General features: G+C 48.6%; 1 protein-coding gene across 1 annotated transcript; it reads right to left on the bottom strand.

Moving 5' to 3' along the window:
- Positions 1–3632: 3632 nt before the first annotated feature.
- LOC125555800 (transcription repressor OFP8-like) lies at positions 3633–4635 on the bottom strand. Its single transcript, XM_048718644.1, has one exon. It carries the CDS (start codon positions 4568–4570, stop codon positions 3869–3871), a length of 702 nt encoding a protein of 233 aa, XP_048574601.1. The 5' UTR covers positions 4571–4635; the 3' UTR covers positions 3633–3868.
- Between the last annotated feature and the right edge of the window lie 20922 nt (positions 4636–25557).

Below are 25557 nucleotides of genomic sequence, written 5' to 3'. Positions count from 1 at the left end.
ATTTAGTCTTTAGGGGTTGTCGACGTCGACGGAACCCAAAATAGCCAAAGTTTTAGTCTTTAGGGGTTGTCGACGTCGACGGAACCCAACATAGCCAAAATTTTAGTCTTTAGGGGTTGTCGACGTCGACGGAACCCAACATAGTCAAAATTTAGTCTTTAGGGGTTGTCGACGTCGACGGAACCCAAAATAGCCAAAGTTTTAGTCTTTAGGGGTTGTCGACGTCGACGGAACCCAACATAGCCAAAATTTTAGTCTTTAGGGGTTGTCGATGTCGACGGAACCCAAAATAGCCAAAGTGTAGTCTTTAGGGGTTGTCGACGTCGACGGAACCCAACATAGCCAAAATTTAGTCTTTAGGGGTTGTCGACGTCGACAGAACCTAAAATAGCTAAAGTTTTAGTCTTTAGGGGTTGTCGATGTTGACGGAACCCAACATAGCCAAAGTTTTAGTCTTTAGGGGTTGTCGACGTCGACGGAACCCAAAATAGCCAAAGTTTTAGACTTTAGGGGTTGTCAACATCGACGGAACCCAATATAGCCAAAGTTTTAGTCTTTAGGAGTGGTCAACGTCGACGGAACCCAAAATAGCCAAAGTTTTAGTCTTTAGGGGTTGTCGACGTCGACGGAACCCAACATAGCCAAAGTTTTAGTCTTTAGGGGTTGTCGACGTCGACGGAACCCAATATAGCCAAAGTTTTAGTCTTTAGGGGTTGTCGACGTCGACGGAACCCAACATAGCCAAAGTTGTAGTCTTTAGGGGTTGTCGACGTCGACGGAACCCAATATAGCCAAAGTTTTAGTCTTTAGGGGTTGTCGACGTCGACGGAACCCAAAATAGCCAAAGTGTAGTCTTTAGGGGTTGTCGACGTCGACGGAACCCAACATAGCCAAAATTTAGACTGTAGGGGTTGTCAACATCGACGGAACCCAATATAGCTTTTCCATTGTATCTATCTATCTACCTATCTATCTATCTACATCCATGAAACAAAGATGACAAAACTTCTTAACTTCACCATTCTATGAAGCATATATGAAAGCAAGATAATTCCAACTAATAGATCCACACAGAACATAACCATAATAGATTCTTACAGCAACATACTGGAGTTCAACATAGTTCATAACTTCTAACAGACCCATAATTCAAACTGGAGTTCAACATACTGGAGTTCAACATACTTAATAGATTCTTACAGAACCATACACACATACAGAACAGATACATTGATACTACTTCACAAAAGTTCAGCTAAGCAGCCTCTTCATCTTGTTCATTCATCCAAGATGGCCTGGATCCCCTTCATCTTCTGCTTGTTCTTCTCCTCTGCCTTCAACATATCAACAATCTGAAGCTTGAGCTGAGCCCTGTCTTTAGTGAGCTTGTCATGTCCCTTTTTCAGATCACCAATGTGATCCTTCAGCTTCAGATTCTCTTGGGTGAGCTCTTCCTGAGACTTAGTGACTTCATCAACCTGCATCAGCTTCAGATTCTCTTGCTTGAGCTTCTCCATAGACTTAGTTAGTTCTTCAACCTGGAACTGCAAGTTCCTCATGGCTGCACTATGCACTTCCTTCTCTTTCAAATGGTTGAACTTCATGTTCCTGATGACAGTGCCTTGGGCTTTTGTCAGGTTCATCAGGACTTCATACTTCCCTTGCAGCTTGAATATCTCTGCATCTTTCTTCTCCATCCCAGTCTTCATATCTGAGACAACTGAGTTGGTCACCTCAGCTTTCCTCTCCTCTGCACTCTCCATCTTAGACTGCAAATATCTAAAATCCACCACCCTATCCTCTTGGGCATTCAAAAGTTGATGAACATCTTCAACTAATTTCTCATAGTTGGCCTCCAGTTTATTTTTTTCTTCTGTCAAATTGTGAATAGTGAGTGAACTCTCCAGGTTATCCTTCCTCCTATCACTCCTACTATCTTGATACATTTCCCATAGCTTCAATAATGCATTCTGCATTGTAGGAGGCCACTCTGGGTCAACCCATTCAACAGAGCCACAGTTCTGACCTTCCTGCAATATATTCAGCACCTATATTTGTTAAAGGATTTAATTGTAAAGAACATCACAACTACACTAAATATTACAATTAAAGAATATGATCTTAAGTAAAGAACTAAAGAACAACAGAACTAACTAACCGAAGAACAACACAGCATGTGCACGGCAACCAAATCACATAGCCACATTATTTAATCATAACAAAAAGTACATCAACTATAAAGCACTCATAAAGCACTAAACTATCAGGATCAAAGCTTAAACAATGTTGTGCACTCGAAACTAAGCTCTTGGCCACATATTAAATTAACATATGCCTACTCCAATGACCAAGCATCAGTGCATTAGTACTAGTAATTGGATAAAGAATGGCAATCACAAGAAGATAATCTAACTTGGACCAAACTACTACTAATTAAAAATACGGTGGGGCTACTACCAACTCATTTTAATAAACAGAACATAGAAAGTGCAGAATCTTACTTTCAGAGGACAGGCTAAGAACCTCCTGCCCGTGTCAAATCCCTCAAAGGCTACACGCCTCTCACATGGCAGCCCATGGTGCTGGCAGGGAACAATGGTTTCAGTCTCAATGCCCATGTAGTCTTGGTCTTCAATACTGGCAGGGATCTGTAGTAGCAAAATGAACCAAAACCCCCCAAATCAAAGATCAAATCCCCAAAGCAGGAACACTAACCCTAACCCTAGCTAAACCACTAACCCGGTACAACATGCTGTCGTCGTCGGAGGAGTTCATATACTGCAGGCTGGAGTAGTCGTCGCTGCTCTCATCCTCGTGGACCATGGCGCGGTGGCGGCGAGGGAATGCGCGGCGGTCGGCGGCGAATCGGCGGGTGAGAGCTCGAGCGGGGCGAGGGCTAGGGTTCGTGGGGAGTGAGTGAGTTGGGTTCGAGGGAGTTGGGTTCGACCAGGTAGACCGACCGAGCCGGTTCGGCGGCTGGTCAACTGACTCATGGGGCCGGGTTGTCAGATACAGCGTCAATACAGAGTTATACGCGGCTTAGCCCGTATTGCAACGAATAGCCTCAAACGTGGTACTGACTTGCAAAAAATCTGAATAGTGGTACTGACTCGTTACAGTTGCCCCAAGTGTGGTACTTCCCTACAATTAACTCCATGCATATTCAAAGCTCTTCTTTCTCTGTGCGACTGTTTTAGTGGTGTACGTTAATATAGTTTTCTTTACAAAAGTTGACAAAGTTTAGACAAAGTTAATATGGGAAGTAAATATGAACAAGGGAGTACTTAACTATGCGCTTGGACTAGTAATCAAGAGAAAAAGAACATCGGATGATGCAATGCTTGTTCTTTAGTGAAGACTACTTAGAAAAGCGAAAAGTACTCAAGAGAAAGCATCGAAAAATTACAGATCACCACACTAGAAAGTGCCAAATGCATATAGAATAATAAACACATCACAACACAGTACTGCTTATGGCACAAATAGTTGCCTACTTGAGCTGATTAATGAACTAACTTCCTTGGTGACCTTCATGCAAAACCGAAGGCCACACAAGCACACACATTATATGACACTAGAAATCTAGAAACAACACGCTGAAACACTGAGCCGGAAATGAAGGAAAACACCCAAAGAAAGAAACCCAGAGCTAGACGAACAACTGACTGTCCACACATAAAACTGCGACTACTACTAGTAAGTTTCTTCTACTGCAGCTTAAATTATCTTCCGAGAGATCCTATCACCACCCGGTAACCTCGCCCAGACTGGGATGCGTGTACACCAGGTGGTACCAGGATCTCGAGATCAGCCCCCACACAGAAGTGGACGACCTGGCCGGCTTGCCGAGCCGACGACTGGTCACTCGTCAGTAGTAGTAGTCGTACTGATACGCCGGAGGCGGCGGCGGGGGAGGCTCCGAGGCGAGCTGGGCGCAGACCTCGGCGAAGGCTGCGAGGATGGCGGCGTGGTGGCGCGGCGCGTTGAGGGCGAGCAGGCGGCGAAGCATGCAGCGGAGGCTGTCCCAGTCGCAGAGCCCCATCTCCACCACCATCTGCACCATGCTGTCACGGAAGTCGGCCCGGGGGTCCGACGACTCCTTCTCTACCGCCACCCCGACGCCCTCCTCCTCCTCTTCCTCGGCCGGCACTGCCATCTTCTCGCGCCTCTTCTTCGCCCTGCTGCCCGCCTTGTTCCTCGCAACCGGCGCCGGCGCCGGCGCCGACGCATTGGCCGTGACCCCGTAGGGCACTGCAGGCTCCTGGCGGTGCTTGTAAACGTGGGCGGAGGCGGGGTGGTTGGCATGGTTACTGGAGGAGGAGTAGGAGGAGTAGGTGGCGGCGGAGGCAGAAGACGCGGTGGAGGCGGAGGAGGGGAACAAGGACGACGAGCGGGAGCTGCTGCCGCTCCTGGTGACCGACGGCCTGAGGAAGGAGGGCAGGCTCATGAGCGGCAGCCTCGGCCGGCGCGGGCGGCACCCGCACCCCGTGTCCACCACGGCCACGTGCCGCCACCGGCCGCCCACCGCGAACTGCCGGCCGCCGCTCCGCCGCGCTCTCGTCGACGACATGGCGATGTCAGGTCAACCAGGTTTGGTTGGATGTATTGTGCGGTGGTAAGGAAGAGAGTGCCGGCTTGGGGCATTATATATGCGATTTGACGAGGACAGGTCAGTGGGGTTAAGGATTGATCGCTGGGGTTTAGCTGGGCCCCGTTGGGGCCCTGTCCTGCGGCTAAGCTGATCGATGATGATGGGTGTGACTTTGACCGCCCCTTCCGGCAGCTAATGGAGACACGTAGGATGGTTTGATTGCACGGACGTGATACGGGGGCACTGCTCGCGCTCCTGCCTACAGACACGCCGCCCTCGGAGGAAAAGAGAGCAAGTGGTAAACACGTTACTTGTTCAAAAGCCGTGAGCCAGGGATCAGATCAGCGCACGGAACAACAGGGAGTTCATTTTCTTCCGTTCTAAGGCATGGATTCCTGGTCAGGCATATGCATCCGGAGCAGTGACTTTGCTATGTTACTCTCTTGCTCTGCGGTGTAAATTACATTCACCTTGAGCTTAACCCAAATTTCGCGATTGCTCAACCCACGACATTAGATGATCCCAAATGTTAAAAATTTTGACGCCGGATTTTTGACGTTTCGGAACCAACGTTTCTCCTGCCGTTCGATCCTATAGCTCAAATCTTACGCGAGTACGGGGCCACGTCAGATTTTTCAGTCATTCGCTGGGACGTCGACCGAATGAATGTTTTCCGACCTCCCCCTCACACTCTCTCCTGGTCTATTCTCATTCCCCGCTGCCCAAATCATCTCATTCCCTCGCCGCCAAGCTTCCTCCCATCCCGTCGCGGCACTCCAGCATTGGTACCCCGCGCCGTGCGGCACCATCGCAGCCCGTGGCCCTGCCTCATCCTTGAGATGGGGGCGAATGCATACGGTGTTAGATGTTGCCGCGGCGATCGGTGCCCGGTGCGGCCAACCGAGATATCTGGGCGGCACTGCACGTCGTCGGTGGAGGCAGAGCTGCTCGCCCGCGCCGCCGTGGCGAGTGTCAAGGCCACCTCCCTTTGTGAGCTCCTCATCGACTCCAAGGCACATGCCGCCGCACTCTTAGTCCGCATTCTCCAGCTTGAGCGCGAGGCAGTCGACCGCGACGACGCCGTGGGCAATTGCCAATGGCGTGTTGGAGAGTGGATGGCCGGAGTTTTGCGGGGGTGGCTCGGCATCACCGGTGGTGGAGCTCGACGCGCTGCTACGCGGCACCGGGCTTCCCTAAGTTGATCGTGTGATCTCGTTGCCTCTGTCGTGCATCGACATGACTCCCACGGAGGTATGGTCCTGTTGCTGGAGTACACGCCTTTCTTTTGCAGTTCATGCTGAGCAGCGCCAACCAACCATGGTAGCTCATGAAAATTGGCATCAACTTATGTGCATCAACGGGCCAGCAGGCAGCCATGGTTTATGATGCCTTTTGAGATTCGGTTTGGATAAAAGAAGGTTCTCATGCTTTTCCCCCAAAAAGTGACCCCGACTTATGGAACCCACGAGAGGATATGCACTATGACAAAGGCTCTGACAAATTATTATTAAAATTCTAGTTTTTCAACCAGACCTTTAACAACCTTTTGGGTGTGGATAAACGCTAGTAGTAAAACAGACATGTTGAAAAAACATGTGGTGCCCCATGTTGGGTTTTGGTAATTGATGACTGTCACACCCTAGCTAGTTCAAGCATTAGCGTGTGCATCATGTTTAAATTCCTCTTAAATTTGAAATGGGGAAGACAGAACCCCAGCACCTAAAACAACTAGGGTTTATTAAAAACTTTTCCAATGAACCTGAAATGCCCTTCTAAAAAGCCCACTCTTCTTGTTTTGGGTTAAAACCTTTGACAAAAATGATGCACATTTTTCTAGGACATCAAAGGTCATTGGATTAATCCTTATGGTATTTGCATTTGGGCATTTAAATGCTATAAAATATTTTAAATGTTCAAATAATCATAAACTAAAATGTTTGCTGTTGGATATATTCTAAGCAGTGGCCATGATTAATTTTATGATTTATGATAATGCCCTGGTATTTTTAATAAAGCCCAGTAGTTGCAGAAAAATAGAAAAAGAAAACAAATCAGAAAAGAAAGGAGAGAGAGAACTTACCAGGCGTAGCCCACCAGCCCACCTGGCTCGGCCCAGCCGACTGGCGCTTGCCAGTCGTCCCCCTCCTCTCGCCAGGAGGACGAGGAGCGCGTGGCCGGCGCCCGTGGCCACATGCCGGCCACCTCCTGCTTCCGCCGACGCCCTGGAAGCGTCTAGGAGTGCCACGCCGCCCCCCACGTCCCCCTCTCTTTCTTCCCACACTCCCCGTGGCCTCTCTCCCTCTCTGGCTCTCTCCCCATTCCCCTGTCGAGCGCAGCCGTCGTCGCCGACAAGCTTCACCGCAGCCACCGCCGTCCATTTGCTGCCCCGACATGCCAGGAAGCTCCGCCGTCGTCGACTGCATCAAGTAGGCCGAGCCCCGTGCGCTCGCTCGCCCCGGAGACGCTGCACCGAGCTCGTCCTCAACTCTGGCCACCGGAGATCCCCTTCGCCGCCCCGCTCGCTCCAGCCCTTCCCCGAGCCCGCGGATCGCTTCCCTGCAACCGCTGTGAGCTCCGCCACCGTTTCCCCCTCCCCCCGCGCTCGTCCGCGTCCTCTAACCCCCTCTGCCATCGAAGCCGAAGCTCGTCGCCGCCACCGCACGTCGCCGTCGTGGCCATAGCCACGTTGGAACGCCACCGAGCACGCCTTTGTCCTCCACGCACTCCCAGGAGCCTAACGCACCACTCCCCGCGCCTCGCCGTGCCCTGTAGCCTCGGTTTCATCCTCGCCCGAACTCCGGCGATAGCCAAGGTCGTCACCAGCGTCGTTCCCGGCCTCCCCGAGCTCCACTTTCTCCACCAAACGATGCGGTTCGCTCCCCGTGTCACGTAGCTGCTCTCCGCTGTCGATTTGGTCGCCGGAGACGCAAACCCGAGCCCCTCCGCCGCGTCTGTCGTCACTGGCGTCAAGCCGCCGGCGAGTTGACCCTGTTTGACCCCCGTGTGGGCCCAAGTAGACCCCCCTGAGTCTATGACAGGTGGGGCTGGTCTGCTAATTAGTTTAAGATTAGTTTTAACTAATTCTAATTAGTTTAGACACTGACATGTGGGCCCAGGCCCCACTGACAGCTAATTAGTGTTAATCTAATTCTGTTAACCAGTTGTGTCACTGACAGAGAGGGCCCACCAGTCAAGTTTGACCTGGCCGACCCAGTTGACCCGCTAACATCACACCTATGTCATGCTGACGCATTAATTCAATTACCGGATTTATCCTTTAAAAGGAAATTCCAGAAAATAGTCAAAACTTCTAAAAATCATAGAAAATCAACCATAGCTCCAAATGCAAAGATTTATATATGAAAAATGATCAGAAAAATTCAATCTATCCATCTGTAATGGTTTCATGCATGACAAAAGAAGTTAACCTTGCTGTTTAAGCAGAATAAGGTAATGCACTAATAAGGCCATGTTTAACGAGCTAATATTTGAATCTTTGATTCAAATGAGTTCATCCCCTTCTGTTTTAGCTTGCATTAGGTCAAGACACTTTCATCTTGCCATGTCATAGCATGCATCATATTGTTGCATATTGCCATGTGTTGATTATGTTCGGTGTGATTTTCATGGTAGGTTCTACCTCCGAGGATAACCCCGAGTATCCGGCTGAAGGGCAGTACCCTACTACCTCTACAACAGGCAAGCAACCAATTGATCATTCTGATACAAACCCATGTTCTCGCTTCTGCTCTTGTTTACTGCATTAAGACAACGCGATTCAAACTGCTGCGTGCTATGGTAGTTGAACCCTTATCCTCTGCATGACCTGTCATTGCCACAGTAACTAGATGAAACCCACTAGCATGTGTAGGAGTTGATTGAGCCATGTATATGATTCCTACCTTGCTATGCCTGCTATGCTTAGAGTTGTGTCAGGTCTGGTTCATCTGGGTGATGGGCTAGAGTGATATGATGATGTCGGTAATGTGAGGGATGTGTTGAACATGTTTTGGTAAAGGTATCGATGAGAGGCCATGTAGGAGTACATGGTGGGTTGTTTCATTGAGGTCGTCCATAAGAACTGAGATCTGTATGCGTGATTTAAGATTCAGCTACTACCACACATTGGGCCCTGAAATATGACCCCGCTCGACTTACTGACCCTCTCGCTCTCTGTCCAGGAGTTGCAACTAGTTTCTCGTGTTTGTAGGTTATGTGTTGGCGGCCATGCGTAGCACTGACCCTAGGGGTGGGCTATGATGCGGTAGATACACCGTGGCACGGTGTATCGAGTCGCCCGTTTGGTGTCTCGGGAACCCTGCACACATAGTTTGGGGCCGTTGAGGACACCCCGGCCGGATTTCCTTGCGGATGGAACCTGAATAGGCGATAAACCTGGACTAGAGACTTGTGAGGTTAGTCAGGTCGTGGTCTACACCCACGTCGGTTTTCGCTTGAAGTCTGTCGAGCACATGTCGTGTGCAGACGCTAAGTGGTGGAAACATGTGTGACGAAGTACACCCCTGCAGGGTATAAAACTATTCGAATAGCCGCGTCCGCAGTAAAGGACTACTTGGTTGCCTATACAGTTCATAGACAAATTAATGGTTACTACTAAAAGTCTCAAGATAAGTGTGAGTACCGAGGATGGCCCTCTCGTAGGATGACGAGAGAGGATCCCCGGTGGAGTATTGTGTTGGTGAGTAGTGGACTTGTGTGCGGAAACTATTTTACTAGTGGAGTTCCGTAGGATAGCTTAGCCAAGAGTCAAAGCTGGCTTGCTGCAATAACCCCACCACCTTCTTAGAATAAGCATGTATAGTAGGTTCTGTTGTAAGACTTGCTGAGTACCTTTGTACTCATGTTTGCTTAATTATTGTTTTCAGACGACAACACCGCCCCCTCCGATGGGTTCTACGTAGACCTTGACGTCGACGAGTGACTAGCCACCCAGGTGGTGATCCTGGCCATGGAGGGCCCTATGTAGATAATCAGGCTTCGAGAAGCCTTCTTTCTTTCTAGTGTCTGTACTCAGACTAGTTGCTTCCGCTTGTGCTTGTATGATTGTATGACTTGAGTGTCGGGTCATGTGACCCCTATCTGTATGAACATGTTATGTATGGCTCTCTGGAGCCTTTAAATAAAGTACTTGAGTTTTAGAGTTTTGTTGTGATGCCATGTTGTATGTACTCATATCGGGCATATTGTGTGTGTGATTGGAATGCTTGGTATGAGTGGGATCCGACAATCTAGTTGTTTATCCTTGGCAGCTTTTCTTATGGGGAAATGTAGTCTAGTGTTCCTCGAGCCATAGTAGTCCGCTACAGCCTGGTTCACCAGAGTCCTGCTAGCCCAGCACTACTGCTCAGGACACTTGACTGGCCGGCATGTGTTTCACGTCGTTCCTATGTCTGTCCCTTCGGGGAAATGTCACGCGGTGACATCCGGAGTCCTGCCTAGCCTGCTACTGCCCGGGTTCCCCCGGAGTCCTGTTAACCCAGTGCTACAGCCCGGAATCACTCGTTGATGACCGACATGCTCGATGTGATTCATGTATGCCTGTCTCCATAGGTCTGTGCCACTTTGGGTTCACGACTAGCCATGTCGGCCCGGGTTCTCTGTCATATGGATGCTAGCGACACTATCATATACGTGAGCCAAAAGGTGCAAACGGTCCCGGGCCATGGTAAGGCGACACCCGTGGGATATCGTGCGTGAGGCCGCAAAGTGATATGATGTGTTACCGGCTAGATCGATGTGGCCTGGAATCGGGGTCCTGACAGCGTTGGCATCAGAGCCGGACTGCCTGTAGGTTCGTTGAGCCAAACTGGTCGATGTCGAGTCTAGAAATGCTTTAGTTATATGTAGAGGAATTGATTGTGGGAGGGAACGTAAGGCTCTTTTAATCTTTTACCTTATGCCCTCTGATCTGAGTCATTCTCTTCTCATTCAACGTGGGTTAAGGACTAGGCTGTCTTCTTCTATCAGGTTCACGTGTTACTAATCCGTAGTAGCTTATAGGATTGTTGTTGCAAGCCTCAGTACAGTTTCTACTATTTTTAGTATGTTGCTAATTGAATCAGAACCTTGATATGATGTTGTTGAGTGGTATTGCAAACTGTTGTGGATGTCTCAAATCTTTTTCTGAGCATTTACAGCTGTTATGCTGTCCAATTTTCTCTAGAAATTCTAATGTGTTTGCATTGTGGTTGTGCTTTGAGATGGCCAACCGTGCTCAAAACCAAGTGGTTCGCCTGACCAGGTGCCTCGACGTGCCCGGTCATACTGCTATGTTAGTCCGGGTAATGATCGAGACGGGTTACCGTTGGTATCCCGAATACACCGTCGAGGAGCAATTCTGAGATTTTAATCAAAGCCAATATTTCTGCACCGTCAGGATATTTCCTTCTTATCCTGGATCTACCGAGCCCCTTCATTGTTCCTATGGACTTGGGGTTACTGTTGAGATGGTTGTGCAGGATGCTGCCTATTCCATGATGACCATCATGCGAGTCCGGACTGGCCTGCTTCGGAACACCGACTTCCGTTACATGCCAGCTTCACTTCCGGGAGCGCAAGGGTATCTTCAGGCTATCTATGCTGACTCCACTCAGGAGGACTCATTAACTCGTACCACTGCCGAGATGCTCGAAGATAAGGACCGAGAGAATCAGGCCTTGAGGCTGGAGCTTTTCAATACCCGTGCTGATCATTGGGCCACATTGACTCGGTTTGCACCTGCGGTGCAAGATGGATGTATGGACACAAGGGATCTGTATCCTGTGAGATCTGCTCTGCCAGACATGGTGGATTGGAGTGATGTGGGAGGCATCACCACACCCCGTGGTCCCCGCAGGCCACCGTTTGTTGGTCCAAGACCTCATCCTAGCCCCTTTGGTCCACAAGCTCCTCAGGACCGTCTGTTCCCGGATGATCACGTTGAACTTCCAGGCTATGGAGGTGACTTCTATGAGGACTACTATGGAGCTGTCTGAGATAGTAGTAGTATCACTAGTATTGTAATAGTTGTATCTCCACTGTCCTGCGTGACTTGTGGAATATGACTTTGTGTGTAATCAATTCCGGAGGTGTAGAAAAATAATGTATAGGAGCTTGGAATGCCTCCGATGAGATGTAACGTCTTTCATCATAGTTGTACTGTAGCCTGGGCTTGTACTAAACTATGTATGATGTGTATGACCGTTGGTATATATATGGAAGTTTTATATTACCATGACATACGGATGAACATCTCTGCATTCCGTGTTATCCATTACATTTTGCACTTCCTTGCTAAGTTTGAGCCATCCTTATCTAAACCGTTGTCTTGTTTTCTCCTAGGATGGTCAACACCCGCAGCAACCCTGCTGCCCCGGAGCAGGGGGAAGCTAGTGCAGCTAGGGGTGAAAATCTGCCTCACCCGCCCTCTCTGGCCGAAGTGATGCTGGAGGCGGAAAGAAACAAGCGTGAGACTAACCGCCTACTAGAGCGGATTGAGCAGAACACTGCACACCATCAGCGAAATGACTTGGTGTCAATCAATGACTTTATCAAGCTGTACCCACCAAAGTTTAACCATTCCGTCGAGCCCCTCGACGCGGATGACTGGCTTCGCAGCATCACCCACAAGCTACGTTCTGCCAACGTAGCCGAAGCCGACAAGGTTACTTACGCTGCCTACCATCTCGAAGGCCCTGCTAGCCTCTGGTGGGAGAATTTTGAAGCTATGCGCCCGGTCGGCCAAATTACTACTTGGGCTGAATTCAGTGAGGCTTTCCGTGAGCATCACATTTCGGAAGGTCTCATGGATTGCAAGAGGGAGGAGTTCTGCAATTTCACCCAAGGAAGACTGACTGTGGATGCATATAGTCGTGAATTTGGGAATCTGGCACGTTATGCCCCTGAAGAGGTGTCTACCGACGCTAAGAAGCAGGCAAGGTTCCGCAAGGGACTTAGCCCTGAGCTTCGCCGCGATCTTCGTCTGCACGAGTGCACATCCTTTCAAAAGTTGGTCAATAAAGCCATCAGCGCTGAGACAGGCCAGACTGATTATGATGCTTCACGCAAGCACCCACGTGATTTTGGCTCTTCATCCGGCTCTGGAGCTCAGAAGCGCCGGGTGTGGATTCCAAGCACGGCACTGCCACCCAGGTTCATCCCGAGGCCATCCTTTGAGGCGCCTCGTCCCAACCAGCAGTTTGCACCGCCCAAGCCCTATGGTGGCCCCGCTGTTAGTGCTGCTCCACGCCCCAATGTGGTGACATGCTTTAAGTGTGGAGAGCCGGGTCACTATAGTCGAGAGTGTCCCCAGAACAACCCCAATCAAACTGGGAAGTCCGTTGGCCGTGGTAAGCCAGCGGGGAAGACATTCCACGCCAAGCCGGTCACCGCTGCCCGTGGCCATGTCAACTATGTTTCAGCCGAGGAGGCTCATGAGGATCCTAACGTCGTCCTTGGTACGCTCCTTGTTAACTGCCATCCGGCATCTGTTCTTTTCGATACTGGAGCATCTCATTCATTCATATCTGAGAACTATGCTCGATTGCATAACACGACATTCTGTGACATGCCCACTTCCATGGTAATTCAAACTCCGGGTTCCAAATGGCAAACTTCTAGAGTAAGCCATGGGAACGAAATTCTTGTCGATAGACTTGTCTTCCTTGCGTCCTTAATAGCTCTCAAGTCCTCGGACATAAACATCATTTTGGGTATGGACTGGATGTCAGCTCATTATGCTAAGATTGATTGTGCCACTAGAACCGTTCAACTTACTCACCCATCGGGCAAGACAGTCAATGTCTTAACTCGAGTGGCCAAGCGCCAACTTTAGTCCCTAAATGCCAACCCCCTTCCAGACCTTGAGGATGTTCCGGTAGTCCGAGACTTTCCAGATGTCTTTCCAGAACAACTGCCAGGTGTTCCACCTGACAGGGATGTCGAGTTTGTGATAGACCTTGTTCCAGGAACCGTTCCAATTTCTAGAAGACCCTACAAGATGGCACCCTTAGAACTAGCCGAGCTTAAGAACCAACTCGATGAGTCCTTGAAGAAGGGTTTCATCTGTCCTAGTTCCTCTCCTTGGGCTTGCCCCGTCCTCTTCGTCAAGAAGAAGGATGGAACGGATCGAATGGTTGTAGATTACCGACCTGTCAACTTGGTCACCATCAAGAACAAGTATCCGCTTCCCAGGATCAACGATCTGTATGATCAGCTCGCTGGATCCTCATTCTTTTCCAAGATGGATTTGAGGTTAGGCTACCATCAGATCAAAATCAGAAACGGGGACATTCCCAAAACAGCCTTTGTTACTCGTTATGGCCAATACGAGTACACTATTATGTCTTTCGGTTTAACCAATGCCCCAGCCACCTTCTCCCGGTTAATGAACTCGGTCTTCATGGAGTATTTGGATAAATTCGTCGTAGTATACCTCGATGACATACTCATCTACTCCAAGAATGAAGAGGAACATGCCAAACATCTAAGGCTGGTATTGATGAAACTTCGAGAGCATCGCCTTTATGCCAAATTCTCCAAGTGTGAATTTTGGTTGCCAGAAGTGACCTATCTAGGCCATGTAATCTCTGGCAAGGGTATTGCTGTCAATCTCGAGCGAGTTCAAGCCGTACTTGATTGGACTCCACCTGAGATGGTCAAGCAAGTTCGAAGCTTCCTTGGCTTAGCGAGCTATTGCCGCCGCTTCGTCAAGAATTTCTCCAAGGTTGCTAAACCTCTAACTGAACTCCTCAAGAAAGATAAAAAGTTCGAGTGGACTCCACAGTGCGAGTTCAGCTTTCAGGAACTGAAAAGACGCCTGACATCTGCTCCCGTACTGGTACCACCAGATTTCTCCAAGGACTTTATTATCTATTGCGACGCCTCGCGACAAGGACTAGGTTGCATACTCATGCAAGATCGTCAGGTAATTGCCTATGCTTCATGGCAATTACATCCACATGAGGAAAATTATCCCACACATGATCTAGAGCTTGCAGCTGTAGTCCATGCACTTAAAACTTGGCGACATTACCTCCTCGGTAATCGTTGCGAGATCTTCACCGATCACAAAAGTTTGAAATATATCTTCACCCAACCAGATTTGAATCTCAGGCAAAGACGTTGGGTCGAGTTGATCTCGGATTACGACTTAGAAATAACCTACACCCCGGGCAAAGCCAATGTCATGGCTGATGCACTAAGTCGTAAGTCCTATTGTAACAACCTGATGTTACAACAAAGTCAACCACTTCTCCATGAGGAATTTCGTAAGCTTAATCTTCACATTGTTCCTCGAGGTTTTCTATCCACCCTGGTGGCAAAACCTACCCTTATGGATCAAATCATAGCTACCCAGAAGCGTGATAAGGGCATATCCCGGATTAAGGAAAACATTGCTAGCGGAGTTGCTAAATGTTTTTCCATGGATAAGCGGGGTGCTGTCTTCTTTGAGAACCGTTTGGTGGTTCCCAAGAAACAACATCTACGCTAGTTGATCCTTAAGGAAGCTCATGAATCCCCTCTCACCATTCATCCCGGTAGTACTAAAATGTATCAAGACCTACGCCAGAGGTTTTGGTGGACTAGGATGAAGAGAGAAATTGCTCAATACATTGCTAGCTGTGACGTCTGTCGCCGTGTTAAAGCAGAGCATCAACGGCCTGCTGGCACCCTTCAACCTTTGTCTATTCCTGAGTGGAAATGGGATAAAATCAGTATGGATTTCATCACTGGGTTTCCCAGGACCAAGAGAGGGAATAATGCCATCTTCGTTGTGATCGACCGTCTTTCCAAAGTAGCCCACTTCCTACCTGTTCGTGAGAGTACCACCGCTAGCCAGCTAGCTGATTTATACATCTCCCGAATAGTGTCTCTTCATGGTGTTCCATTGGAAATTAACTCAGACCGTGGGAGTCTCTTCACCTCTCGATTTTGGGAAAGTTTCCAAAATGCTATGGGAACTCGTCTCTCTTTTAGCACTGCCTTCCACCCTCAATCAAGTGGTCAAGTAGAACGAGTCAATCAAATTCTGGAAGATATGCTCTGAGCCTCTGTCATCTCGTTCGGAATGGGTTGGGAGAAATGCCTTCCATTCGCGGAGTTTGCTTACAACAATAGTTATCAAGCTAGCTTGGGCAAGGCTCCTTTCGAAGTTCTCTATGGACGAAAATGTCGAACGCCTCTTAACTGGTCAGAAACCGGGGAAAGACAACTCTTTGGCCCGGATATGATTCAGGAAGCAGAAGAACAGGTTCGCGTTATTCGTGAGAAACTGAAAACAGCCCAATCTCATCAAAAGAGTCAATAGGATCGTAAACATAAGCCTATGACTTATGAAGTCGGCGAGAAGGCTTACCTTCAGGTTACTCTGTTAAAGGGAACCCATCGTTTCGGTATCAAAGGCAAATTGGCTCCTCGTTACATCGGACCCTTCCGCATTCTTGCCAAACGAGGAGAAGTTGCCTGCCAATTGGAACTACCTTCGCATCTTTCCAGAGTTCACGATGTCTTCCACGTTTCTCAACTCAGGCGTTGCTTCGCGGATCCTATCCGTGGAGTGGACCACGAAACGCTTGATCTACAAGATAACCTCTCATATCGGGAATATCCCGTTCGTATCCTTGATCAAGCCGAGCGTACCACTCGATGTCATAATATCATCTTTCTCAAGGTTCAATGGTCACACCATTCCGAGAAAGAAGCCACTTGGGAAAGGGAGGATCGTCTTCGACTCGAGTACCCCACCTTCTTCCCGGAGGATCCTAAATCTCGGGACGAGATTGTTTTGAGTGGGGGTGAGCTGTCACACCCTAGCTAGTTCAAGCATTAGAGTGTGCATCATGTTTAAATTCCTCTTAAATTTGAAATGGGGAAGACAGAACCCCTAGCACCCCCCCTGGAACAACTAGGGTTTACTAAAAACTTTTCCAATGAACCTGAAATGCCCTTCTAAAAAGCCCACCCTTTTTGTTTTGGGTTAAAACCTTTGACAAAAATGGTGCACATTTTTCTAGGACATCAAAGGTCATTGGATTAATCCTTATGGTATTTGCATTTGGGCATTTAAATGCTATAAAATATTTTAAATGCTCAAATAATAATAAACTAAAATGTTTGCTGTTGGATATATTCTAAGCAGTGGCCATGATTAATTTCATGATTTATGATAATGCCCTTGTATTTTTAATAAAGCCCAACAGTTGCAGAAAAATAGAAAAAGAAAACAAATCAGAAAAGAAAGGAGAGAGAGAGAACTTACCAGGCGCAGCCCACCAGCCCACCTGGCTCGGCCCAGCCGACTGGCGCTTGCCAGTCGTCCCCCTCCTCTCGCCAGGAGGACGAGGAGCGCGTGGCCAGCGCCCGTGGCCACACGCCAGCCACCTCCTGCTTCCGCCGACGCCCTGGAGGCATCTAGGAGTGCCACGCCGCCCCCCACGTCCCCCTCTCTTTCTTCCCACACTCCCCGTGGCCTCTCTCCCTCTCTGGCTCTCTCCCCATTCCCCTGCCGAGCGCAGCCGTCGCCGCCGACAAGCTTCACCGCAGCCACCACCGTCCATTTGCTGCCCCGACATGCCAGGAAGCTCCGTCGTCGTCAACTGCATCAAGTAGGCCGAGCCCCGTGTGCTCGCTCGCCCCGGAGACGCTGCACCGAGCTCGTCCTCAACTCCGGCCACCGGAGATCCCCTTCGCCGCCCCGCTCGCTCCAGCCCTTCCCCGAGCCTGCCGATCGCTTCCCTGCAACCATTGTGATCTCCGCCACCGTTTCCCCCTCTCCCCGCGCTCGTCCGCGTCCTCTAACCCCCTCTGCCATCGAAGCCGAAGCTCGCCGCCGCCACCGCATGTCGCCGTCGTGGCCATAGCCACGTTGGAACACCATCGAGCACGCCTTCGTCCTCCACGCACTCCCAGGAGCCTAACGCACCACTTGTAGGGTTTCATAGTAATTTCAAAAAATTTCCTACGCTCACGCAAGATCATGGTGATGCCTAGCAACGAGAGGGGAGAGTATGATCTACGTACCCTTGTAGATCGACAACGGAAGCGTTTGGTTGATGTAGTCGTATGTCTTCACGGCCCGACCGATCAAGCACCCAAACTACGGCACCTCCGAGTTCTAGCACACGTTCAGCTCGATGACGATCCCCGGACTCCGATCCAGCAAAGTGTCGGGGAAGAGTTCCGTCAGCACGACGGCGTGGTGACGATCTTGATGTACTACTGCAGCAGGGCTTCGCCTAAGCACCACTACAATATTATCGAGGACTATGGTGGAAGGGGGCACCGCACATGGCTAAGAATATGATCACGTGGATCAACTTGTGTTTCTTGGGGTGCCCCTGCCTCCGTATATAAAGGTTCAAAAGGGGGAGGCTGGCCGGCCACCATAGGGCGCGCCAGGAGGAGTCCTACTCCCTCCGGGAGTAGGACTTCTCCCCCAATCCTAGTTGGAATAGGATTCGTGAGGTGGAAAAGAGAGAGAGAGAGAGGGAGGGGGGCACCAGCCCCCTCTCTCCTTGTCCTATTCGGACTAGGGGGAGGGGCGCGCGGCCCAAGCCCTGGCCGCCTCTCCTCTTCTTCCACTAAGGCCCATTAAGGCCCATTTAGCTCCCGGGGGGTTCCGGTAACCTCCCGGTACTCCGGTAAAATCCCGATTTCACCCGGAACACTTCCGATATCCAAACATAGGCTTCCAATATATCAATCTTTATGTCTCGACCATTTCGAGACTCTTCGTCATGTCTGTGATCACATCCGAGACTCCGAACAACCTTTGGTACATCAAAACGTATAAACTCATAATATAACTGTCATCGAAACCTTAAGCGTGCGGACCCTACGGGTTCGAGAACAATGTAGACATGACCGAGACATGTCTCCGGTCAATAACCAATAGCGGGACCTGGATGCCCATATTGGCTCCTACATATTCTACGAAGATCTTTATCGGTCAGACCGCATAACAACATACGTTGTTCCCTTTGTCATCGGTATGTTACTTGCCCGAGATTCGATCGTCGGTATCCAATACCTAGTTCAATCTCGTTACCGGCAAGTCTCTTTACTCGTTCTGTAATACATCATCTCGCAACTAACTCATTAGTTGTATTGCTTGCAAGGCTTAAGTGATGTGCATTACCGAGAGGGCCCAGAGATACCTCTCCGACGATCGGAGTGACAAATCCTAATCTCGAAATACGTCAACCCAACATGTACCTTTGGAGACACCTGTAGAGCACCTTTATAATCACCCAGTTACGTTGTGATGTTTGGTAGCACACAAAGTGTTCCTCCGGCACACGGGAGTTACATAATCTCATAGTCATAGGAACATGTATAAGTCATGAAGAAAGTAATAGCAACATACTAAACGATCGGGTGCTAAGCTAATGGAATGGGTCATGTCAATCAGATCATTCAACTAATGATGTGATCCTGTTAATCAAATGACAACTCTTTGTCCATGGTTAGGAAACATAACCATCTTTGATTAACAAGCTAGTCTAGTAGAGGCATACTAGTGACACTCTGTTTGTCTATGTATTCACACATGTATTATGTTTCTGGTTAATACAATTCTAGCATGAATAATAAACTTTTTTCATGATATAAGGAAATAAATAATAACTTTATTATTGCCTCTAGGGCATATTTCCTTCAGTCTCCCACTTGCACTAGAGTCAATAATCTAGATTACACAGTAATGATTCTAACACCCATGGAGCCTTGGTGTTGATCATGTTTTGCTCGTGGAAGAGGCTTAGTCAACGGGTCTGCAACATTCAGATCCGTATGTATCTTGCAAATCTCTATGTCTCCCACCTGGACTAGATCCCGGATGGAATTGAAGCGTCTCTTGATGTGCTTGGTTCTCTTGTGAAATCTGGATTCCTTCGCCAAGGCAATTGCACCAGTATTGTCACAAAAGATTTTCATTGGACCCGATGCACTAAGTACGACACCTAGATCGGATATGAACTCCTTCATCCAGACTCCTTCATTTGCTGCTTCCGAAGCAGCTATGTATTCCGCTTCACACGTAGATCCCGCCACGACGCTTTGTTTAGAACTGCACCAACTGACAGCTCCACCGTTTAATGTAAACACGTATCCGGTTTGCGATTTAGAATCGTCCGGATCAGTGTCAAAGCTTGCATCAACATAACCGTTTACGATGAGCTCTTTGTCACCTCCATATACGAGAAACATATCCTTAGTCCTTTTCAGGTACTTCAGGATGTTCTTGACCGCTGTCCAGTGATCCACTCCTGGATTAATTTGGTACCTCCCTGCTAGACTTATAGCAAGGCACACATCAGGTCTGGTACACAGCATTGCATACATGATAGAGCCTATGGCTGAAGCATAGGGAACATCTTTCACCTTCTCTCTATCTTCTGAAGTGGTCGGGCATTGAGTCCGACTCAACTTCACACCTTGTAACACAGGCAAGAACCCTTTCTTTGCTTGATCCATTTTTAACTTCTTCAAAATCTTGTCAAGGTATGTGCTTTGTGAAAGTCCAATTAAACGTCTTGATCTATCTCTATAGATCTTTATGCCTAATATGTAAGCAGCTTCACCGAGGTCTTTCATCGAAAAACTCTTATTCAAGTATCCCTTTATGCTATCCAGAAATTCTATATCATTTCCAATCAGTAATATGTCATCCACATATAATATCAGAAATGCTACAGAGCTCCCTGAAAGTGCGTTATATCGACTAGAGGGGGGGTGAATAGGCGATTTTTATGAAAGTCTTCAAAACATGAGAGTTATGAAGACAAACAGTGAAGATTACGCCTATTACTACGCAGCGGAAGTTAGATTACACTAGGCCAGCCATGGTCATGTATTCAATAGAGTGAAGGCGCAATAACAAACAGCTTCAGTGTAATAAGGATCAGGCAGGAAGAAGTTAAGAAGCCGAACAGATCATACATTCATGTTGTGAAGACAAAAGATAAAGCAAGCATGCAATGGCTTCACAATGAATAACTGTAAGTGAAAGGAAGTGAAGATGAAACCAGTGACACGTTGAAGACAAGACAATGATTGTTGGGACCAGTTCCAGTTTCTGTGACAACTGTACGTCTGGTTGGAGCGGCTAGGTATTTAACCAAAGGACACACAGTCCCGGACACCCAGTCAGGACACTAGTCCAAGACAACCCAGTCCTCACCGTTTCTCCTTGAGCTAAGTCACACAGACTCGCGCAATCACTCAGGTAAGTCTTCAAGTAGACTCCCAAACCCTCACAGACTTTCGTCACTGGCCAATCCACAATTTCTCTTGGATGCTCAGAACGCGACGCTAACCGTCTGGAGGATGCACAGTCCTCAAGTGTAATAAGTCTTCAAATCACACAGACACGAAGACTTAAGTGATGCCCAATTTACTCTGGCTCTGGGTGGTTAGGGCTTTTCTCCTCACTAGGAATTTTTCTCTCAAAGGCTTCGAGGTGGGTTGCTCTCAAACGACAAAAGCCGTGCACTGAAATCTGAGCAGCCAACCGTTTATGGTTGTGGGGGGGACTATTTTTTATAGGCCACTTGGCAACCCGACCTGATCTGTCCGAAATGACCCTGGGTCACTAAGGAACTGACACGTGTACCAACGGTCGAATTTTGAACTCACACGGCAACTTTACTTGGGCTACAAGTAAAGCTGACTTGTCTGGCTCTGGACAAGATTTTCTCTCAAAGTCTTCGCTCGAAGACATAGGATTTGAATTAGGCATCACTTTAGTCATTCTGACTGGTTCTCTTGGACCCCACTTAACAGTACGGTGGTTCCTATGACACAGCATGAATGAAATAAAACTACGAAGGATCTAGGTCTTCGAGTTCCATAAGCTTCATAGGGAGTTTTCATGTCATTGTCTTCATATGAATATCTTCATTAAACCACCCATTGTCTTCAATGTCTTCGTACATTTTTAGGGGTCATCTCTGTTAATAAAACCGAATCAATGAGGGACTTCTACCTGTGTTTCCTGCAATTCTTCACAACACGTTAGTCCCTCAACTAGGTTTGTCGTCAATACTCCAAAACCAACTAGGGGTGGCACTAGATGCACTTACAATTACAATCTCCCCCTTTTTGGTGATTGATGACAAACTAGTTGAAGTTTTCAACGGGGAACATAATTTGTGAGATAGTAAAGGAATTTGTCTTCATAAGTTGCAAGGGCTCCCCCTGAAGATGTGCATATAAGTAATTTGCCTTTTGAATGCAAATGCACATGGTAGGTTGTACTTGTGGAGATCCACTTCAACTTATGATGACAATCCACTATGCATGTGAAAGTATATGAAGATAATGACATGCATAATGGAAAATGGACGTCTGCAGTGAGAGATGAGTGCGGAATTTATCGTCGCACATGCGGAATTTATCTTCGCATAACGGAGTGATAAGCAGGTCACAGACGGCCATCAAGGCTAAGTGTTACAACTCAAAGAAGTAAATGTAGCAAAAACGGGAGTTGTAAGCACGAAGCAAAATGTAGCAAAATATAGAGGCACCCGCCCAAAGTGACCCGCTTGAAGACTATAAACATCATGCTTCTCCCCCTTTTGTCAGTGATGACCAAAAAGGTTTGAAGACATAGAGTTTTCTACGCGTTCCCAGGCGTAGCAGGGTCGGTGGAGTTGTTTGGTGGCGGTGCAGATGAGCTTGGTGCAGATTCGACGTGTGTTGAAGCAGGTGGAGATGATGTCGCGTTGTCGTCTTCTTCAATAATCCGGGCAGACACGGTGGCAGCAGAAGAAGAGAATTCTGACTCTTCAAGTGATGGTGTGCTTCGCATCACAGCTCTTCTTGGAGGCGTGGAGTCAAATTGGAATCTCTCTCTGAAGCCATCCTCTTGCAGTTCAGCTTCATTGCTCATCATGGTGAGGCCTTTCCAAGTGCGGCGACAGGTCTCGTGTGCGACAAACGCATTCTTGGTTGCCAGATTTCTGAGGCGATTGACGTCTTGCATGATGCTTCTCATCTACCGTTTGAGCCAGTCGTGATGCCTATCTTGCTTTTGGTGGAGAGCTACAAGAAGCTCTCGGTCATTGAGTGCTCGAGCGCGCTTCTTGGGTCTCTTGGCAGCTGTGCTATCAGTGGCTTCAGTTGATGCAGGGGCACGTGTGGTGCCAGCCATTGGATACACTCGGGAGAGAGCTTCAACACCTTCAATATTTTGAGTGAAGCTCTGGTGTTCTGCATTTTGAAGACTTAATGGTTGCTTGCCAGGCTCTGGATATATTGCTTCAGCAGATGTGTCCACATCTGGCAAAAATATCCTATGGTTGCGGGCTGAGGGTTGATAGGAGATTGCAGAGTGAAGCTTGATCAACCTCATAACCCAAGGAGCATAGAACTTTAATCCAAACAGTTCTGAGGCAGACGCTGCAAAGTGACGGATGAAGAGATCCTGTGCATTGAAGCATTTGCCATGTAGAATGCAGAAGATGAGAGTCTTCATTGCACCATCAATTGTCGCATATCGAGAGTGTCCCTTTACAGGCCATAGAGTCCGCCTTATGATATGATATATTGTTCTGGGCAGGTACTCTAAGTCTTCAACGAAGAACCTAGTTGGATAGGGTGCATTAGGAGGCAGTGGCTTCATCATTGAGAGCATCTGACTCATATCTGGCTCAGGACGCTGAAATATGCTCTCAATTGCTTCAGCATGGAGTTGGCACCCTTCTTCAAAGAATTCGCCAGGAGTGGGAAGGCCGGTAAGCTCAATTAGGTCGAAAGCATTGGCTTCATGATGGGTGTTGCCTGTCATCCACTCCAGAATCCATGTCTTCGGATCTCTGTTATAGCCTTTGATATGCAAAGTGGCATAGAACTGGAGCAGAAGCTCTTCGTTCCAGTGCTCTTCATCAGTGATAAATGGCAGCAAACCCACTTGCTTGAAGCAATCCAGTGCTTCTTCCAGACCAGGCAGACCAGCAACAGCTTCAACCTCAAGGCGCTTGTGAGGAAAGATGCGGCCTTGGTTGTATAGGATGCATGAATAATAGCTGCGCTGTTGATGGCTCCAGAACCTATCTGATACAATCCGTTCCCTTGAATAAGGGTTCTTGGAGCGGTCGAAAAACGTGTTATCTGCCCTGAAGCCGTTGATGTTGAAGGAACCAGGAGCTGATGCAGGACCTGGGAACCTTGGCAGTCGTGGGATCGGCTTCTGGACCTGGGGTCTGTACGCAATATGATAGTTGAATTGTGGTCCTGCAGCAGACTCAGGCACAGAATGTTCAGGAGCAGTAGCTTCATTGTCTTCTGAAGCTATTGTTGGGTTGGGCTCCACATTTGCTTCGGCGTTGTTTGTGGCAGCCTCAACATTTGCAGACTCAGGCACGTTCTCCTGGAGAACTGCTTCTTGTTGGTGTGGGGGAGTTGGAGCTTGTGGTGTCTCTGCATGCTCTTCGGCTGATGCAGCCGGAATGTCGTCAGCAGCCTGAGCCCTTGGCCCTTTGCGAAGCCTATGGAATTTGGGTGACGCTTGTGGAGTTGCAGTGGGCTGTGGCTCATCTTCCTCCTGTGGGCGATCTGCCCACAATGCATCTTGTGTGATTGGCGTCAATGGACGACCAATACTGATCAGTTCGCTTGTCTCAAGCTGAGGAAGGGCTGCATCACCTTGCACATTGTCTTGGAGACCAATGTCTTCAGCAGCGTAGGGTTCGTCTGCTGGAATGTCTTCAGTGTTGGGTTCATGCACAGTCAACTGACAATCTGCGTCAGGATAGCGGACGGAGAGGGGTTCAACTGTCAAGGGCTCTGTGGGAGCAGCCCGAGATTTCTTGGTCTTGCGCTTCTTGATGATGGGTTCAGAAGGAGAGGCTTCAGAATGTTTTCTTTTCTTAGCTTCAGCCTCTGCAGTCCATGTCTTCTTGTGCTGTGAGGCGGTTGATCGACTCTTTGGCTTCGAGCCAGTCGTTGCAGCGGGGAAGACAATCGGAGCAGTTTCTGACCTTGGCGCTTCAGGTTCAGGCACAGCAGCCTTCTTTTTCTTCTTCGCGGCCATCCTGGGGTCAATGCCAGGATGCCCAAGTGCCTTGCGTTTCTCTGCCTCATTGTAGGCCTGCACGCAGCGATCAGCCAAAGTCTTCATGCGTTCTCGCGAGCCTTGAGCTTCGGCATGCATCTTCAGGAAGTTCTCTTTCAGCTCGTGCAACATGATCTTGAAGTTTCTCACTTCTTGCACACTGAGCTTGGCCACGTGTTTCTTGAACTGATCCTTTTCATAATCAATTTTTTGCTTCAGTTCTACAATTCGCTGGGCTATTGCAAGTTCTGAAGCAATTGCACCTTGAAAGGCAACGCTGAGGCCTATTGGTAGCTGCAGATCATCGAAGCTTATGTCTGGTGTGTCAAACCATTCATCAATGAAGCTGTGGATGACGGCGACATCAAACAGAGGCAGATTGTTGAAGATTTCAGCCTCCTCCTTGCTCTTAATGAGCTGCTCAAGTGCGTCATCTCCAAGATCCTCATCGCTTGATAGATCAATGTTCTCACAGCGCAGAACGGCAGCAGCTGTGAGCTCTTTGCCTGTGTGTGGCTGAGGCTTCTTGGCTTCTTGGGGCTTGGAGACTCGTGATATGTCTTCAGACTGCACACTGGCTTCAGGAGGTGCAGTTGCCAATGGCCTCGCTCGTGAGATTTTGGGAGAAACGGCTGGCTTTGAAGCTTTTGGAGCTTTTGGCTTCTTCTGCTTCGGCTTCGGCGCAGCAGGGGCGTCATCTGACTCAGTATCTGCTGGAGGGTCATTCACAGTAGTCCCTTGGACTAGGATGCGAGTGATGAGGCCTGCAAGATTGGCATACGGCCCGATGATATTGGGATCGGCGTCGCGTGTGCCATCTGCCCTTGGTGAGGAGGGACCAGGGTTGAAGTCAAGCCCAAATTTCTTCTTGTTTATCTTTGCTGACTGTTGTGCAAACTAAAAGTTGCGCTTG

Source organism: Triticum urartu, chromosome 5 (assembly GCF_003073215.2).
Source record: "Triticum urartu cultivar G1812 chromosome 5, Tu2.1, whole genome shotgun sequence".
NCBI lineage: Eukaryota > Viridiplantae > Streptophyta > Magnoliopsida > Poales > Poaceae > Triticum > Triticum urartu.
The sequence above is the reverse complement of the archived record's forward strand: the minus strand, read 5'-3'. Positions and strand labels throughout refer to the sequence as shown.